The sequence below is a fragment of the Agelaius tricolor genome, unplaced genomic scaffold (genome assembly GCF_023055355.1).
Source record: "Agelaius tricolor isolate 1412-34295 unplaced genomic scaffold, bAgeTri1.0.p SCAF_44, whole genome shotgun sequence".
Lineage (NCBI taxonomy): Eukaryota > Metazoa > Chordata > Aves > Passeriformes > Icteridae > Agelaius > Agelaius tricolor.
This window is the reverse complement of record NW_027269304.1, coordinates 3,145,500-3,164,846: the sequence shown is the minus strand read 5'-3', so window position 1 is coordinate 3,164,846 and position 19,347 is coordinate 3,145,500. Positions and strand designations below refer to the sequence as shown.

General features: G+C 44.6%; 1 protein-coding gene across 5 annotated transcripts in view; it reads left to right on the top strand.

Moving 5' to 3' along the window:
- Window positions 1-16,362, top strand: part of RASGRF2 (Ras protein specific guanine nucleotide releasing factor 2) — a 132,492-nt gene extending 116,130 nt beyond the window's left edge. For all 5 annotated transcript variants that reach the window (XM_071455155.1, XM_071455154.1, XM_071455153.1 and 2 more), the window contains 8 exons: window positions 2,483-2,543; window positions 3,023-3,126; window positions 4,904-4,988; window positions 6,314-6,511; window positions 9,171-9,250; window positions 10,282-10,399; window positions 11,334-11,402; window positions 12,068-16,362. In XM_071455155.1, coding sequence (XP_071311256.1) covers window positions 2,483-2,543; window positions 3,023-3,126; window positions 4,904-4,988; window positions 6,314-6,511; window positions 9,171-9,250; window positions 10,282-10,399; window positions 11,334-11,402; window positions 12,068-12,160 — 808 coding nt within the window. In that variant the 3' untranslated portion in view covers window positions 12,161-16,362. The remainder of the gene's footprint in view (window positions 1-2,482; window positions 2,544-3,022; window positions 3,127-4,903; window positions 4,989-6,313; window positions 6,512-9,170; window positions 9,251-10,281; window positions 10,400-11,333; window positions 11,403-12,067) is intronic.
- The last annotated feature ends 2,985 nt before the right edge of the window (window positions 16,363-19,347 follow it).

Genomic DNA, 19,347 nt, shown 5'->3' with positions numbered 1-19,347 from the left:
GGCTTAGGACAAGCATTTCTTGTAAAAAATTCCACTTCAAACATTCATGAAAAAACATTCATGCTTTCTGAGGCTTAACACTTGTATTTTCTATGTCACCCTGAAGGATATTGGGTAAAAATACATCTTTTTACAAACTTCCCCAGCCTTTGCATGCATGCACATCCTTGGAAAATCCATCCCCTTGTTAGCAGAGATCAGAGGAGCAGGAAAGGTTGGTTTGTGTTCCAAAGATCCATCAGGTCAGCTCTGGGAAAGGCTCTGTTTGGAATATGAATGACAAGGAAAATGTTGATGGGAGATGCTGAGCTGCTTCATGCCTTGAGTCATCAAACAAAGCAGCTGGTATTTCTTGCTTGATGGGATTTCTGCTGTGTGGACTGACAGGGTTTCTCTTCAGGGTAAAAATGCTTTTTTAAATTCAGTATCTGTTCTGAAAGCTAGGCAAACCTCCCAATGTACATTTTGCTTGAGATTTTATCATCCTGATTTTCTAACCCTGGAAATCTAGATAAAATTTAACTGATAAAGAAGCAGGAAGGTGTAAGTTCAGGCTGAACAGCAGTGAACAACATTGATAGATAATCCTATCTGGATAAAAACAGGTTGCTTCCAGAAACAGCTCCTCCTCCTTCTTCTTCTTCAGACTAAACATAAATGAAATTGAGGGATATGCAGATGTCAAAATGTGATGGATGAACAATTTTTCTGCCTTGTATGATCTCACCAAACAACACACTTCAGCTCTCTAACTTGCCCTAGCTTTTAAATATTTTTAATATGTTTTATGTACCACAAAGAAAGGACGAGACACATACTTTCAAGTAGAAAATTATTTTAATATTTGGCCTGGTCAGGCATGAAGACTAGTGAGAGAGAATCTTAATTGGTGATTCTAAGAATTAGAAAGGTGTTTCTTTTAAATTTCCTTCCTTCATTTCTGAAGATACTGGAGGAGTGACCCTGTTCAGTCCTCCCTAAGGGTGACACTGCTCAGGAGAGCTCCTCTGTGCCTTTGCCTTCTCCTGTGTCTCTTCCCACAAGGATCTGCTGCTTCCCAGCTCCCAGGAGCTCTGCAGGGAGGGCAGTGGGAGCTGTCCAAGCAGGGCTGGGCAGCCCAGTGAGTGTCCCCAGCCCTCTGCTGAAACTGGGGGTCCCAAGGCTGGCAACAGCCCAGACTGAAGGGGAAGCTGCTGTTGATGCTGTCAAAAAATTACCATTATCCAGTCTTCAGATCTGTTGTCCTCTGCAGATTTCACTGCAGAACATTTATGGATAAAAGGAGAGTTGGTTTTGGTTTTTTCATGAGACCACTGTGCTAGGAAAAAAGCATCTGTTTAGAACGACAGACTGAAAGCCTACATAAAACATGAGATGTGATGGTAGAGAGTACCAGGAGGCAAAGATTAAAGTTAACTGTTTTCAGTCCTTTCAGAATTCATACCTTATTTCATATTAACCAAATACAACAATTTCAGTATCAAAGGCGAGAACCTGATCCTACATAAACATAATATAACATGAAGTTATATTTAAGCAACTCAGATTTTGCAAGACTGATGAGAACTGGGGCGGAGGCACGGGGCCTGTGTGGTTTCCATTGCCAGAGGCTGTTGTCACAGGATGAGCAGCACCTTCCTGCAGGCCCCCAGGCATGAGGAGCAGCACAAAATAAGCTGCTCTGCGGGACAGATTGGCAGGCTATTTACAGGGACTGAGGCTGCACTCCTTATTATCCGGGCAAGGAGCTTAGGGCCCTCCTGGAGAGGTAAACACGCCTTGCCCTGCAGGCACAAGGTGTTGCCAGCCCTTATGGGGAAAAGAAAATAGAAAAAGGAAAAAAGTGTGCTTTCTGACAGCCTTTTGCATTCCTCTCCTGTTCCTTCTCCCTGAATCCTCTCACTCCTATATTAGATAAATCCAGCGTTGTCAAGGTTTCTTTCTGTCTGTAATGTCCACATGAAGGGGTAAGATCCTGTAATTATGTGCCAGTATGTTACATCAGGGTTGATGTCTGATCAATACTTACTTTTGCCTAGGTCATTTTTGACCCATTACTCTGAAATAACCATATTAATAACAGGTTTTCTGTAGCAGAATTGGAAACATTCATTAGCACTGTTATTACTGAAAGGAAATCATGTCCTTGCTAAAAGTACAAGCTGCAGTTTGCTGTCCATTTCCACACACTGAGCTCAATGTGGGACACTGAACAAGACAATTTCCAGGATTCATTAGCTGAGAGATCTTAAACCTCCATGGAAATATTTCATCTTGCATGTCTCTGATGCTGTAACAGTTTACACATTTTAATTAAAGCAAGGCATAACTTCTTAGGCTACAGATTTTTTTTTCCTTTACCTCCTCAATTGCAGGCTTAGGATTTATTTTAAATAAACGATTTTGCTGATCTAGGGTAAGGTTTTGTCATAACCATGCACAATTATATTTATATAGGACGTTCTGCCACTTTATTTTTCAGGACTCTTTCTCAGGATGATCAAGATGATAACCATTTGAAAATAGAGGATATCATTCAGATGGTAAGTTCATCTTGACAGTTAAACATAAATACTCCTACAGAAATGTTGTGAGTTTGAGTCAACAAAATTTAACACAACTGCAACTTGTAAAGTACTTCTGGATAGATATACTGTTTTTATACTAGGAATGTCAATTTCAGTTTGGAGATTGTAAGATTTTGGAGCTCCTAGCAAAAATGAACATGTCAAAACTTTAGTATTTGGATAAAAACTCAAGGTTTAAAAAAAGGGGAAGATATTAATATATGTGCAAATACAATGGAGAATGTGCAGAGTTTATTAACTCACATTCATACTTCTGAGCTGGTGTGTGCCTGCTTTATGAATTTCCAGCCGGGTGTTCATGTTGTCTGCGATTGTTGTGAATCCTCATTTCTCCGGATCCCGAAGTTAATTACAGCCCCGCTGAGGGCTCCCAGGCAGCTGCTCGTGCCCTGTGCCCTGTGGAGAGACCCCTCAGAGTTGTCCTTGCTTTGCAGGCAGACTGCCCCAAGCCCGAGTGCTTCGAGACGCTGTCGGCCATGGAGCTGGCGGAGCAGATGACCCTGCTGGACCACGTCGTGTTCCGCAGCATCCCCTACGAGTGAGCCTCTGCACCTGGGGGGGAGCTTGGCATAACTCCCTGCCCTTTGCCCAGGCCTCTGGCAGCAGCCAGCAGTTTTATGGAGGCGGCCAGCACTCCAAAACCCACTCTTGTGCACAAGTGCTTTCATAGTGGCTGATTCGGTCTGTTAGAGAATGAATTATTAATTTAATAGACTGTCTTGGTGGGAAAAGCCAGGTGTGTGCTAAGGAAGGCAGGAGCCTCCTGTGAAATGGAAAGCATAAACCCTCTCTCTCTGTAAATTATTATAGTTTTGAAATTAAGGGGCTCTCAGGCAAAGATATGGGAGTAGAGATAACAGTTCTGTACTAGGAAAATTAAAAATACAAATGCAATAGTACAAAAACAAACCAGTGCCAGAGTGAGAGCAGGCCCTGTCCCCTGTGTGTCAGGGGGTGGCACAGCCCCATCCCATGGGGGCTCAGCCCTCCTGCAGTGCCAGCTGTGGCTCTGCTGGAGCAGGGATCCTGCACAAGGGGGGAGTTTTCCTCTGCAGCTCCAGGGCTGCTGCAGATGGGCCTGGGCTCCCTCTGGCCATGCAGGGCAGCAGAAGCTGCTCCTCTGGCAATGCACTGGGCAAAGGCTGCTGGGCTGTCCCAAAGCTCAGATTGTACCCAGGTAGGAATGCTTGGCTCCTGCCCTGGGCAATGCAGCATCTCCCCATGGGATGATGGAACTGGATCAGCCCTGCAGGGACACTCAGTGGCCATGGACAGCAGAGATCTCCTGGAGGGAGGATTGGCTGTGGTAGAGATAAAGAAAACTGCCCAAAGAACAGCAGAGAACTGCCCCAGCTGTGACAGATGGAAATTGAATACACATACCCAGCTAAACCTGAGACATAGACAAAAAATTAACAGACATAGGACTTAAAACAAACTAATACCACAGAGGAATAAGGACAGAAAGAAAACTACTAATAGATATATACATATCTATTAGTAAATATATATATATAGATATATACAGCATGAGGTTAAAAGTACCTGTTAATGTTACAGCTAGTGAAAAAATAATACAACTTGGGATTCAATGGCTCTTCCCATCCAGTTGTTGGTGGGGCACACATTGAGATCCTTTCCCTCAATCCCCAGGGAAGCATCCATGGAATCTGTGTCCAAACTCCAGGGAAAAGTCACAAACACTTTCAGGGTCTAGGAGGCTTCTGCCTCTGTGGTAACTTGTGTGTCTTTTACAGTTTGTAAAGCAGTCAGGAATATTTCTTTTATCTCTTCCCACATCTGCTCTCCAGGCTGAGATGCTGATTCTTAGCTGGGGCCTGAGGCCTTTTGGTGCTGGAGATGATCCCTTTGGGCCTTGCAGCCCGGGTTATCTCTTCATATCTGCACCCACTGTCTGTGGCAGGGAGGGGAGGACAGTCCTGGCACAGAGTGTCCCTTGGCAGGCCAGTGGCCACCAGGCTGGGGTGGGTGGCCACTACCCCCCAGCTCAGCCCCTGACAAAAGGGTTTGCACACATACAAGGATAACGTGGTGTAAATGCTGTCACAGTGCTGGAAATTGGGATGAGGTGATGGGGGAGAGGGGATTAAGAGAAAAGTAAATCTTCTTTACACTATTTACCATTTCAGTCAACATTACAAATGGTATAGTGAGATGCTGGAATTAGTGTAAAGCTGTGTTATTAGCTTCCAGCAAATTGAGGTATCCTTGAAATCTGCTTAGGCTGTTACAGACAGACTCTGTACTGTGTTTATGAAGATTTTTTTGCTTTTTTTTCTCCCGTCAATGTCTAGAGAGTTCCTTGGGCAGGGCTGGATGAAAGTGGATAAAAATGAGAGAACTCCCTATATTATGAAAACTAGTCAACATTTTAATGATGTAAGTACTCTCAAATACAGACTTGCTTTCTAGGAACCCCATGGACTGCCTCTGACCTCTGGTACAGAAATACTGGGTTGTGTTGCAATGTGATGTGATTTCTTATCTATTAGTGACCGAATGCTGCAGCCTCTTTGTAATTAACAATTTAAATCAAAGCAGATGAAGATTCTAATTTTCAATAATTGGTACTCAGCATTTTAGTGGCAATTTTAAAGGGTAGAACATTTTAAACTGTAGCACAGTGCCTTTCAGCCTACTGAAGAAACTTCAATTTCTCCAGAGAAATATAACACCAATCCTGTTTAATGCCTCTGTATTCCTACACATGTCTTTCTCCTTTATAATTTTCCTTGAACTTTACTGGGAGACTTCCCTATCAGGTTTATTGCTGATGGCTTGGAGACCTTCCCATTGCATCCCCAACCCTTCTTTCCTGTCCCCATCCCCTCCACCTGCCCCGAGCTCTATTTCCAATGTCCTTTCCCTGTGTTTATGAATCACAGAATTCTGGGTTGGAAGAGACCTTCAAGCTCATCGAGTCCCACCCAGCCCCACACCTCAACTCAACCCTGGCACCCAGTGCCACATCCAGGCTTTGTTAAACACACCCAGGGATGGGGACTCCACCACCTCCCTGTGCAGGGGGACACAGTATGCGTAAATGAAGGTGCTGTAGAATGTAATCTTATCCCCCAAGGAGTTGCAGCTGGACCAATTACTAAAGATTAGAGCAGGCCAGGTGACAACAGGCAACACCTGTAGTCAATAAGAACAAGTGGCATAAAAGAGTGGGTTGGTGGGAATTGGAGTGAGAGGAGTTAGATCCTGCTGCAAGGATCAGTCAGTGCTCAGAGTGGCTGCCTGTGAGAAACATTGAGGAGGTATGAAACTCTGAGGATGTGGAATCCTTGCACCATAATGATAACAGAACTCTTGCTATATAAGACAACATCCCTGGGCAGCCGTTCCCGAACTTTACCACTCATTCTGTAAAAAACCTTTTCCTAATATCCAACCTACGTTTCCCTTGGTGCAGCTCGAGGCTGTGTGCTCTGGTTCTGTCCGTTCCTGCAGAAAGAGCCCAGCCCCAGCTGAGCACAGGCACCTTTCAGGAGCTGTGCAGAGTGATGGGGGCAGCCCTGAGTCTCCTTTTCTCCAGGCTGAGCACCCCCAGCTCCCCTGGCTGTTTGTATTCCAAGAGCCCTCATTTCTGTCATGCTCATCTGGGGGTTCTCCTGCCTTGCCTGTTAATTCCTGACACGTTGGAAGGGATGGTGCTCCATCTCCCTGACCCCTGCCTCTCTCTCTCTCTCCGTGGCCAGATGAGCAACCTGGTGGCCTCTCAGATCATGAGCTACGCGGACGTGCCCTCACGGGCCAGCGCCATCGAGAAGTGGGTGGCGGTGGCCGACATCTGCCGCTGCATGCACAACTACAACGGCGTGCTGGAGATCACCTCGGCCCTCAACAGGAGTGCCATCTACAGGCTCAAGAAAACCTGGGCCAAGGTGTCCAAACAGGTGAGAGGCACACGGCCACGGCGGGCTCTTGAATTTGCTGGGACCGCCGTCGTTGGAAGGAGTGATGAGGCTGAGGCCAAGTTCTCAGAAGGCTAATTTATTATTTTATGATACTATATTATATTAAAGAATACTGTATACTAAACTGTACTAAAGAATACAGAAAGGATACTTACAAAAGGCTAAAAAGACAATAAAGAAAACTTGTGACTCCTTCCAGAGTCCCGTCACAGCTTGACCATAATTGGCCAATAAGTGGAAATAATTCACATGAAACCAACCAATCAACCACCTGTTGGTAAACAATCTCCAAACAAATTCCAAAGCAGCAAAACACAGGAGAAGTAAATCAGATCATTATTGTTTTCATTTTTCCTCTGAGGCTTCTCAGCTTCCCAGGAGAAAAATTCTATGCAAAGGGATTTTCAGACAATATGACAGTGACAGTGGTGGTTCTGATTCCATTGCCCACCGTGCCCAGGGGCTGAGACAGGGCCCCTCCTGCGAATATTTCTGCTTTTCCACCACCTGGGATGTAGGAAATGGAAAGATGGAGACTTCCACAGATACTGAAGGGTTTGAGCTGCAGCCTTGGAAGAAGCTTGGATTGATGTAAAAATAAAAGTACACAGAAATTAAGCACAATAATTATAAACCTGTGTTTCTATAGTTGTAAGTAAGAATATGCCTTCAGTAAGTGAGAAACTTTATTGGGTAAGATGATGAAGGGTTTTATAGTGTGGTAATGTAATTGTATAGAGTAAGCTAAGAGTTTAGATCTTATAATAGAAGCATATGTGTGTATGTGTAATTTTATATATAATTTTATTATAATAAATATACATATAATAAGTATACATATAATATATGTAATATATACTATATAGTGATATATATAATATATTTATAATATATATTTCTTATAATAAATAATTATTATCATTATATATGTATAATTACATAGAATTTTAATAGAATTTTATCCCATTGGATAAAAGCGTCTGCAGTGCAGCAGAATTAAGTAGAGGTGATAGGTTGGAAAAACAAAATAAACTTTGTGACAACTTTCCAATGGATTGGAATGTTATATATTGCATTGTAATGAAGAAATTGTGACTACCTTGAGCTATGGCTGACTTCTTACTCCTCTAAAGTCTCACAACCTTTGGGGCTGAGGCTGATGTTTATATGAGTAAATTGTAAATTGTTTTTAGCCCAACAGTAGTCTCATCCCTTCATTAAGGTGTTGATAATTGTGGGACTGGCATTTTCTGTCCAGGAAAATTGTAATTTTTTTTTTTTTCTTGGGGGTTGAACAAATGTTTTCAAGGTTATTGGCAGGGGCCAGTTGGGCCTCAATGGCTGAAATGTTCAAGTAAACTAAATTTAGATATTTTCTGATAGACACATCTGGGTGATTACAAGCTATGGTTAAAGTCTGGTCATGTGCCTAAAATAGGAACTGCCTGTGCAAAAAACCTTTAGGAGGGGCAGGACCTCTCAAATTCCTGAGCTTTTCTACCCAGTAAGAGACTGCTGATAAAAAATCTTCTTTCTCATTTAGGAGCTCAAGTTTAGGTGCAGTGAACGCCTCCTTTAAACCCTTACTGGCTGCTGAGAATGTCAGCAAAAACTGCCAGCCACAAAAACAAGACAGACACATTTAAAAAAGGCCTGTCAGGATGAAGATAATCCACTCTTTTATGGTTTGTGTTCTAAATGGTTCAGAGAAATACAATTAAAATAAATTCTGACTGTAGCACCTTTTCCAGTCAGCTTTTTCTCAGCTTCTTCACAGCTGGTGCTACATTCTTCTATTTAAAAATCTGTTTAAAATTCTTTCAGTACAAACTTTTGTAAGTGGGTTTACCTCCCAAAATTTTTATGGATAGAATTTGTTTGGTTTTTAAACTTTTCTATTAAAAAATAAGAAACCAAACCCACAGCAGACTGATGTTGTGGCACAGTCCTCTGATATCTATTGGGAATGCAATCTGGGTTTTTCATCAGCCTGCCACGTAGAAGAAAGTGACTCTGTCTGCCTACAGCTCTCTCTTAATTGGAAATTCAGTTTCAAATAGGATGAATTTCTCATCATTCTCTACACTCAAGTCTCAAGTCAGTAGCCTAAACAGGCTGAAAATCAAATTTATTTCACTTAGGAAGGAACCAATGTCTGGTGATGCCCACTGACAGTGATTTGTGTAAGACATGAATATATTCTCATTTACATACTCAGCTTTTGTCTGGAACGTGGAGGCAAAATCAGCTCAGTGCAAGCTCCAAGGCAGTGACCACCCCTTGCTGTCAGTAAATGCAGCTGAGGATCCTCAGCCACATATAGGATCTGTAATGTTCTTGTGGGCACAACAAACTGAATTCCAGACCATCAATGTAAGAAATCTGTGGGTTTTCCTCCGCTTGCAGGGTAGCATCAGCATAAGTACAGGTTCTGTATATCACTCATAATGCTGCCTAATCTCCATTTGCAGAAAGACAGGAGGAACTGCAGTAAAGCTGAGTTCCTAATTCAGTAATGCCTGTTGTACTACTCTAGGAAATGGGGTGGGAATGATAAGTGAATTACACCTTGGATAGAATCTAATTCCAGTCATTTACATGCACCAGCAATGACATCTGAAATGCATTTTCTTCCCAGACAAAAGCACTCATGGACAAGCTTCAGAAGACTGTGTCATCTGAGGGAAGATTTAAAAACCTGAGAGAAATGCTCAAAAAGTAAGCTTCCCTACAGTATTCAACTGTGTTTTGTTATAAACAGTGGATAGTTCATGTTAAAGATTAATTGGCTGTGATTAGGCTTTAATTTTTTTTTTTTTTTTTTTTTTTTTTTTTTTTTTTTTTTTTTTTTTTTTTGCCTAATAACCTTTTAAATTCTAGGTTGGTTCTATTTGGCAATATGGCTTTGCTGCATATGCTATGATTTAATACCCCTGATGGGTAAACATAGTGGCTCCAGAGAATTACTGAAACAAATTAAACTATTTTTCTGTGTGAACATTCCCTGTTGGGCTTTCACTTACACTGATAAACTTTTTCAATAAGTGTAAAGCCAGCTTTACAAAGTGAAGTTTTTATGAAAAACAGGATTGTTCTAGTTAACAATTTTAGGGTTTGGGCCTAAGCCTGTGTCAGGTCACAGACCCATTCATATGACAATACATTATGATTCTGACAAAACATTATGAGAGGAACATAGGGACAGGACAAAGGCACAGGGATATTTCTTCTCCTGTGGCCTCTCAGCCTGCTGCAAAACAGCCTGCTGCTTTTGTGCAGCAGTCCATAAACATTGTTTTCTTTAATTGATTTGCCGGATGGTGCTTGACATTCTGTAATTTTGGTATCCAGAATACTGCATGTCAAGTGTTCTACAATTTATGTAGAGCCGATGTCAGCCGTACAAAAACCTGGGTTTTTGTGAGCTTTGTAATTGGTAGCAGGCTTTTCAGAATTGAGGAGCATAACTACCTCAAGTGATCTTGAGAGGAGCTGAGAACTGAACAGCCAGAATAATTAATGGTCTATTTTAAAGATACCATTTATATTAGATATTGGGCAGAATGCATTCAATTTATCACAGGCGGATCAAACACAACTCAAGCAGAGCCAGAGGAGCTGTTTGTCCTGGAAAAGAAAGCAACCCATGGATCAGAACTGGGCAAAGTAATAAAGAGTTTGTGCAAGTTAGAGAAAAATGCATTTGCAAATGTAGCTGCAGGCAAATAAGCTGATTTCTTGGTTTACAGCTGTAACCCACCTGCTGTTCCCTACCTTGGGATGTACCTGACTGACCTGGCATTTATTGAGGAAGGAACACCCAACTTCACTGAGGAAGGCCTTGTCAATTTCTCCAAAATGAGAATGGTAATTTTCAGTTTCCTACATGCTTCCCCAACAGGTGTTTAATTGCATGAGTTAATTATTGATTTCATTGTAACTCCTCTAAATTTACCTTTGGAGAAGCTGCTTTGGTGCTGTGCGCTAGAGGCAGCGTTGGGAGAGCGATTACTCGACCCAGTCTTCTATCCCCACCTTCTGGCAGGCTGGGTGTTTTCACAGGCTGAATTTGTCCCCTGTTCACTTTCTCAGAAAGGACAGCAAAAAGCAGCTGCCTGGAGCTCGTGGAGGAGCAAGAAAAAGCTTTTTAAAATAACCAGAATTACAGGAATCCAGTGATTCACCAGGAAGCAGTAATCACAATGTTCTTTTCAGAGTGTGCTCTGGTCTATCTGAAAAGCACTTTAAAGTTGATGTCTCTCCCAGTGCCATGTAATGCTGTTTTGTAACAGCTCCTCGGAGGGAGGCATGGAAATTTCTCCTCTGATCTCAGCTTAATGCCCATCTTAGGGCTACACTCTGCAGCAGTCACTCGAGGCAAAGAATGGGGAGGTTTCATTATGGGCAGAGTGTTTGCTCACTCGAGGCTGGCTGAGGAATCAATGTTTGCTTTGGGAAAGTGAAGTCCTGGGGAGCTCTTGGGGGATGATCTCTACCCTTCCCTTCCCTCCTCCTGACAGTGGAGGAGTTAACAGAGGCTAGCAGAGACACAGTAAACTCTTGTCAGGAATGAAGTGTGGCTGTAATTGTGACAGACAGTGGTCCCAACCAGGTCTACAAGTAAATAAATATATAAGCTTCCTATAATGAAGTTATTTATTTTATATATGTAAGTTGAAGTGATATATTTTTATATATATGTATATGTTGAATGGAGCAATTTGGTGCAGAATTCTTGCTTTGTGTGGCTTGGCTGAAGCAGAGCTGTGCTTGAGCTGACATGCGTGTGTTCTTTTGAAAGATCTCGCACATCATCAGGGAAATCCGCCAGTTCCAGCAGACCTCCTACCGCATCGAGCACCAGCAGAAGGTGAGGCTCCTGCTGCTCCTGGGATCAGGCTGTGGCAGCAGTGACTTGGGAGCCACAGCTGACACTGAGAGCTGAGGCTGGTGTCTTCTGCTCCCACGCATGGAGGAGAGGACAGACAGACACATGGACGGGTCCTTGGGGTGGTGAGACCCTCACCCCGCAGGACCTCTTTGTTTGATGCCTTCCAAAGAAGATTTTTGCTCTTTGGGTGTTCTCTGGGAATTGCAGCCTTGGAGGGTGTGAGGGGTTCAGAGGGAGGTGTGTTCCCTCCGCCCTGAGATCCTGGGATGAGGGTCAGGAGGTGCCCCAAGCACCTGCTGGGGCATCTTGCAATTCCTTGTGCCTTTTCCTTTCTCAGGGGTGATGCTGCTGTGGCCAAAGCTGGTCAGTGCCTTCAGAGAAGGCTCATCTCAGACTCCAAAAGAGCTGTTTGGGCTGAGGTAACCTAGCAAAGGATTTGCCCATTCCTAAGATGAATTAATCCTAATTAATTCTCAGAGTGCTGCAGGTGCATCCTCATGCCAGCAGCATCCCAAGCAGCTGCTGGGTTTCTCAAGAAAGCAACACAAGGCGACGCCAGGACCCAAAATGTGCTGAAAGGGAAGGAAAGCTGGGAGATTTCTGTGGCAGTTCCATGCAGCCTGTCCCTCTGTGTTTCCCCACAGGTCACTCACTACCTGCTGGACAAGAGCCTCATCATCGACGAGGACACCCTGTATGAGCTGTCCCTGAAGATCGAGCCCCGGCTGCCCGCCTGAGCCCTGCACAGCCCTGCTCACAGCTCTGGGATGGGAACCACGCCTGCCGCCACCCAAACACAGCCAGACACGCTCTGACCAGAGTGCCAGCTCTCTTTTCCTATAAGAGATACAGAGTCTCACTGCCTTTCCCTCTCAGGCAACACAAACCTGTGTTGGAGGTGAAAGGCAGAGACCCTTCCTACCCAGCTTAAGCTATTTCTGCTTTGCAAAGATCATGTTTGGCGCTAGGGACCATGATTTCCTGGGAAACAGGAGACTTTCCTGTGAACAGGCACTCACTGCAGCCATCTCACGTGCCAAATCAAGGGTACAGATTTAAATGGTGGTAATAGACTTGGGTGTGTTAGGATAAATAAGCAAAGTGAGATGGCTGGGTTGATGGCTAACTATGTGTTCACTGAGGCAGTAATGGCTATGGTGTTCTCATTGTGTTAATTTCATTGAAAAAGCAGGATTTTAGCACTCATCTACTACTTGGAGTGATAGTAAGACAGTATCTAGTAACTTCAGATCTGCAGTTGTTTGAAACACCTGCTGTACATTTCATGCTACTTGTTACAAAGCATTCTCTTCTTTAAATGTCTCATCAGCCTTTTCTAAGGTGACTGATTGTATCTGTATAAAAAGTATTTGTAGCTATGTTTTTCATCAGTGAGCGTATTTGCAGCATGGGAAGCAAATGGACTGGTGGAATCGTTGTAAATAGTTGCCAGCTATTGAGTGAGGGACCCAGAGGAGTGGTGCAGGGGATGGAGAGTTGTGGTGCACACAGCTCTGGAAGAGGCACTTTATTTTCCTGCACCTCCTGCAGCTTCTCTGACAAGTCAGGCTACAGGGCACATTCTGGACACACTGTGGGGAGAAATACGTGTCTGTCTGGCAGCAGGTGGTGATCAGCAGTGAGCACTTGGGGCTGCAGTGGCAGTTTTGTTGTACGTGGAATCAGTAGTTTTTGGTTTCTTTGGGTTTTTTTTTGTTCAGCCATTTGGTGTTGACTTAGCTGTGAAACTGAACGTATCAGTGGCAAACATTGAATGCCAGCACACACAAAGTATGTATTTTTATCTGAGCTGGTAACTATAACTTGCTTTTGTTTGAGAAAATGTGCTATTTGTAAATGTTTTCAGAGCTTCTGCTTTTGTGATGTACCAGGTGGACAGATGTCATTTCTACAGTAGTTGTTGTACTTCTTGTATTTTCCTCATCAAGAGTGGCCTGTTGTAGCTGCATGGGAAGTGAGCTCAAATGCTGTAAAAGGCATCATAGTATAAAACACAGGTGTTAGCACTGTCGAAAACAAAAATTGGCTGGAAAAGTGTCCTTACTTTTCCAATGATACTCAGCCAGTTGAAGAAATAGGGCTATATCACCGTATACCTCCCTTAAATCCTCTCAGGGAGACAGATGTTTGAAACAGATTGTGACTTAGGCCTATTTGATCTGACATCTCTTACACAGTCATGATGCTTCTTAACGCTGGCAATGAAAAATGGACCTGCCTGGCTTGTGGTTTTTGTCTTTATTTGCACTTTAATTGCATTGCTGGCCCAGCCCAGAGCTGCACAACGAGTTCCATTTGTTCTGTCTGAGTGTGAGCGCCAGCATCTACAAATGTACCTTAGCAACTGCAAATTTCATTAAGGTCCTTCTCCACAAGGACCATCTCCTTGTAAATAACTGCATGGGGAGGTGTTGCAGGGACTGGAAAATTCCTCTGTTAGAAAAGCAGACAGCAGGAGAGAAGGACATGCTAGGAACACTTTAAATAGTTCTGGCTGATGGTTGCTGTAGAAATGTTACTTATAGAAGCTTTTTGTTGTTAAAAAATGTGTTTGTTTCTTCTGACTAATGATTGACAAGAAGCTGATTGCATCCCAATGCATGATATGAGGAGAAAAAACAAAAAGAGCATGGTTTATTTGGACCACAGAACCAACTGACTGTGTATTCCCTGTAAAAAAGCAGTTACTATTCAGTAGTTTCATAAAACACTTCGAAGTAATGGAGCAGCAGGGAAAACATGGTCCAAAAAGTGATTTCTTACCGTTGTTTCTGTTGTTTCTTTGTTAACAAAGAAAACGTGTAACAGCTGTGAGTGTGAATGGGCATCTCTGTCGTACGCTGTGAAGTGCTGCTTTATCTGCCTGTACCCGGTTTTACCAAATCTCGATGTTCTTAGGGTTACAGGGTCCAAATGCTCGTCGTGCTCCTGTCAGAGTTCCTTGCCGTGCGCTTCTCACGCTGCTCCGTGCATCAGCGCTGGCTCGCAGGGCTGTGCTGTGCTCCTGTGGCCGGACCTGGGCTGTGCCCGAGGGGCTGAGCTGGAGACCGCTGGAAGCTGCTCGCTCAACCCCTCTGGGCAAGCACGTCCTGCTCATATGCCAAAGGTTGCCTCTTGCCCCGGTGGCCGCTTTGGGTCAGAATCGGGAGAGTCGGATGCTTGATCTGTGTTCGTAGCAGCAGCAGCAGCAGCAGCAGCAGCAGCAAAATTGTTTAAAAATTATTGTGGTCACAGTAATGTTTGACTTGCTGATGGCTTCATGTCGATGTTTTTGCTTGGGGATACAATGCTTTTGTTAAAGCACAGGGAAAAGTGAGGATGCGCCTCGTCACCCACAGCCCTTGCCGGGGCTGCAGCCCGTGAGCACAGCTGGAAACAGCTGCTCTGCAGCCCCCGGCAGCTGGGCTGTGGGCTCGGTGCTGCACCTCTGCGTGGCCCGAGTGCCTCTGCCGGAGCCCTGCTGCATGTCTGGGCTCCGGCGATGCTCAGGGGGCAGCAGCACCCGCTTCGTGTGAGGCTTTGCCTGCTCCCAGCTCGGCCCGGCGGTGTCGCAGTGCCCATCGCAGCGCTCGGAGGGACAGATCTCGCTCACCACCGCCCCCTCCTCGCCTCTGCCGCTCCAGGGAGCGCTGCTCCCGCTGAGGACTCTGTCTCTGGGCTCTCGCTGTCTTTTAGGGTCTTTCAGGTCCCTCGCAGCTTTTTGCCCGCGGGAGCATCACAGCCCGGCGGAGGAGCGCCGCGGGCGCGGATGCCCCGGGCACAGAAAGGCCGAAGCGCCTCTCCACTTGCCTTCAGAGCCCCCAGCCTGCCCGCAGCGGGCCCCGGGGGCTGCTCCCAGCCCGGCGGGGCCGGGCGGCGATGGGGATAAAGCATTTTTCATCCGTAGCAGCCCGGCCGGAGCGCGGTCCCCGGAGCCGGGCAGCAGCACAGACACGTCCCCGCCAGCGACGGAGAGCGCTCGTCACACGCTGACACAGGGTTAGAGTTGCCTTCACCCCCAGCCTTCACCCCCGCCCTCTGCCCCCCGACCCAGCAGCTGTTGTTAGTGAGCGAGTGCTCCTCGTGTCGGTGAAAACCTGTGGCGTTCACAGTGGCAGTGTGCGTTCCTTCTGTCCCTTTCCTCTGGCTCGTCCTGTGACACGGACACGCAGCTTCGCGGTGAGAGGTGGCAAGTGGCACTGATCACCCTGAGTTCGGAGTAAGGAGGGGGTCCCCGTCCTCTTTCTGCTTTCCTAGTTTTTAATACTGATTATTGTTCTGTAGGATAAAAAGGAACTTAATTATTTTAATTATTTATTAACTTAAACCGTGTTGATTTTGATTTCAGAACATGTTGATTATCCCAAATTTTCCTTCATGTGTATTATTTATTTTAAGGGTTTTACACAGACATTGTTTTGTTCATATCGACATTCAGTCTTTCATCCTTTCACTCTTAGCAGCAACACTAAACCCTGATGATTTAAAACTCTTACCCATTGTGACATTTTTACCCACTCATAATTTCACTCACCAAGGGCAAAACCCTTCAGACCTCATTCTGATAATACCTTTGGCTTCACCGAGAGCTTTTCATAAGTCTTTGGGGATCTGGCTCTCAGCTATTTGCCTGTTACAGTTTTTGCCTCCAAAGGTCAAATGTCTCTGTCTAGGATGCTTCATGTCCAAAATGCTGCTCAGTGATGGTTGTTCTGTTGTACCTGAGGTAGTCTCTGAATTCTGTTACCTAGGGCAGTAGATGTGTGTTTATTTGACAGATGTACCTATGTGGAACGTGTTGCTTAGTGCACAATCCAGATGTTTTTTGCATGTATTGCAACTTCTCTTCTGGCCCGAGGTTATTGCTTTGTATTGTTAGTAAGGCATACCAGGCAAGCTGTTGTGCCTGTGTACTAATAAACATCCTTTTCTTTCCTGAGTTTCAAGAGTCCTCGTTGGAATTTATTATTTTACCCCTCCTCGTGAAAAATCCAATCTACTCCTTCTGAATTACCAAGTCTCTTAGAAAAACAAGTCATTAAAGGGGGAAAAAAAAGTGAAAATTTTGGATCTATAATGGGAAAGAATGGTTTGAATTACTGCATTTTACTCTTCTTTTTCACTCACAATGCATTGCAGCTGCCATGGGCATCACTGGTAATAACTGGCATTAGGTTTGGACTTGTGTCTACACAGCCCTTGCTTTCTCTGGGCTGGTATCCTGCCCTGGATTTAAAAGAACAGTAAAGGCACATTTTATACACAGAAAAGACAGAAAACACAATGGTTTATAAGTAGGTCCTGACACCCTCCCCTTGTGATAGGAAAACAAGTCACATGGAGATAAAATGAGTTGCAAATTGAAGAAAATACTTGGCAGAGGTTGGGAGTTCAAAACCAGAGCTCCAGCTTTAATCACTGGTTACAGCCCTTCTGTGTTGAACTCAGTAATTTCATGAAAACAGAAAGGTTCTTCTTAAACTTGTTTCAAGAATTAACATTTTAAATAAGTAAACAGCAATGGCATGGCAGGTCTATGCAAGAAGGAGATACAGCAAGTGACATAATAAAATCAGCTTCTGTTCAGTACTTTGTGATCTTGTGGCCACATCTTCTCCATTCTGCTTACATTTTTAGTGTTTCACATAAAAACTGAAATTAACAGAGAGCAGCTTACCCTTGAAGGTGTCAGCTACTGTCAATGGAAGAAAATAAATTATAATACTTCCCAAGCAGCCTTGTTTATAAGTGCTGCAGGATAATTTAATTTCAAGTTGTTTTCCCAGCACTTTGAACCATACATTTTACTTATGCCAAGCAGTTGGCTGATTTACATATTTATTTTAAGGCCACCATTGTAGGATCACAGACTAGTTTGGTTGTGAGGGACCCTAAATCCCACCCAGTGCCACCCCTGCCATGGCAGGGACACCTCGCAGTGTCCCAGTGTCCAGCCTGGCCTTGGGCAGTGCCAGGGATGCAGGGGCAGCCCCAGCTGCTCTGGGCACCCTGTGCCAGGGCCTGCCCACCCTGCCAGGGAACAATTCCTCATTGCCAAGACCCCAGCCAGCCCTGCCCTCTGGCACTGGGAAACCATCCTGGACTCTCCAAATAAATCTGAGAGCACTCAGCCTTCTTTGTTGTTGACCACAAAGGAAGCAGGGGAAGCTCATGGTTAGAGGCTGTTCAAAATCCGCAGCTCTGTGAAGAAATGAGTCTTGACTGATTGTGCAAAGGTAATGAATGAGTATGGTGGTGTTCACAGGGGTCCCAGGGTGAGGGAAGAGATGAGGATCTGACTCCATGCTTCAGAAGGCTGATTTATTGCTTTATGATATATATTATATTAAAACTATACTAAAAGAATAGAAGAAAGGATTCCATCAGAAGGCTGGCAAGCAATAGAAAGGAATGGAATGATAATAAAATCTTGTGACTGACCACAGTCTGGGACAGCTGGGCTGTGATTGGCCATTAATTACAAACAGCCACATGAGACCAATCCCAGGTGCACCTGTTGCATTCCACAGCAGCAGATAACCATTGCTTACATTTTGTTCCTGAGGCCTCTCAGCTTCTCAGGAGGAAAAATCCTAAGGAAAGGGTTTTTTATAAAAAGTGTCTGTGACAATTAAGAATTGTGAAGACTGAATTATGCCTTGAAAACTACACCCCAGTATTCTGGCCCGACTCCTGTGTAGCCTTAAAAGAAGGAAAATTTGAGAAGACCACATTCTTGCTTGAAATTTCCAGTTTCAAAGAGGACTGAAGCAGTGACTGGTGCTTGTTCCAGCTCCTGGCTGCCAAACCTCTGCACAGGGGTTTGGCAGATGTGGGGGCAGCAGAATCACTTCAAGTTTGTTTTCTCAGAGGTGGCACCTCCACTATGAGACACTCTGGGTCGGGTGGATGGGCCAGAAGCATTGACAGAATTATTGCTAAAAACTTACCTTCTCTCACCCTGCCCTCCCTGGAAATTTATAGCATTGGGGACGTATGTACAAATCACATTTAGATCCTTGACGTGTTTCATGCAGAGCAAACCCAGAACTTTTCCACACAGAGAAGACACAAAGTCTTATCAGTATCTCATATTCCATTTGAAATAGCAATATTTTGTTAATTCCATTTTGCTTGCTGTGAAAATTCTATATCCACTGGGAAAACCATCTGAAAACAGAGCACTTTTCTCCTTTTCTAACCATTCCTCCCTGGGTTTCCATGACAAAGAAACGCTGGAACACCATGGTGGAATGAGAGAAGGTGTCCAGAGTTCAAGATACCTTGAACTCTGTGGTTCTTGTGACACCTTGTCAGCTGTGGTTTTCTGGTCATTGCTGGTTTGAACCTCCTGACAATCAGCATCTCAGAACTGATTCACTTGTGCCTGCAATGCAGCTGGGGGGAAAAAAAAGAAAAAAAGGAAAGAAAAAGGATCACTTTTTGGATTTTGGAGGTTCCTGCTTTTCCAAGGGGTCATTTCCATGTGTAGGAAAACCTTTTCTCCTCCCTTTAGCCAGATAACACGCTGCTAATTATAGACAGCCTTTCCTCTAGTGGATGTCCTGCAAAGAGCAGCTTTAATAAGTTAAAAATAGCTGGGGTTATTTTTAAAATGTTGGTTGGGCCGCGTTGAGCTCTTTATTTAGTGGAGATGCATTATCACCTTGGGGAGCCTTTCTCTGGAGGAGTCACAAGAGAGGGATGACTGCTCTGCCCCCTTGGCCAGTGTGTGCCCATGGCTGACACCAGGGCTGGCTTTACTCCCCAGCCCCTGGGTGGGGATGCGGGGCTTGGATCCCCCAAAAAAGGGATTTTTCCCCAGCCTGAGCCCCCGGTGGCTGCACAGTGTAAGGGGATATTGAGCATCCACAGTCACGAGGAATTCTCAGGGAGAGGTCAGGGTAACCCCTGGGTATCAGCT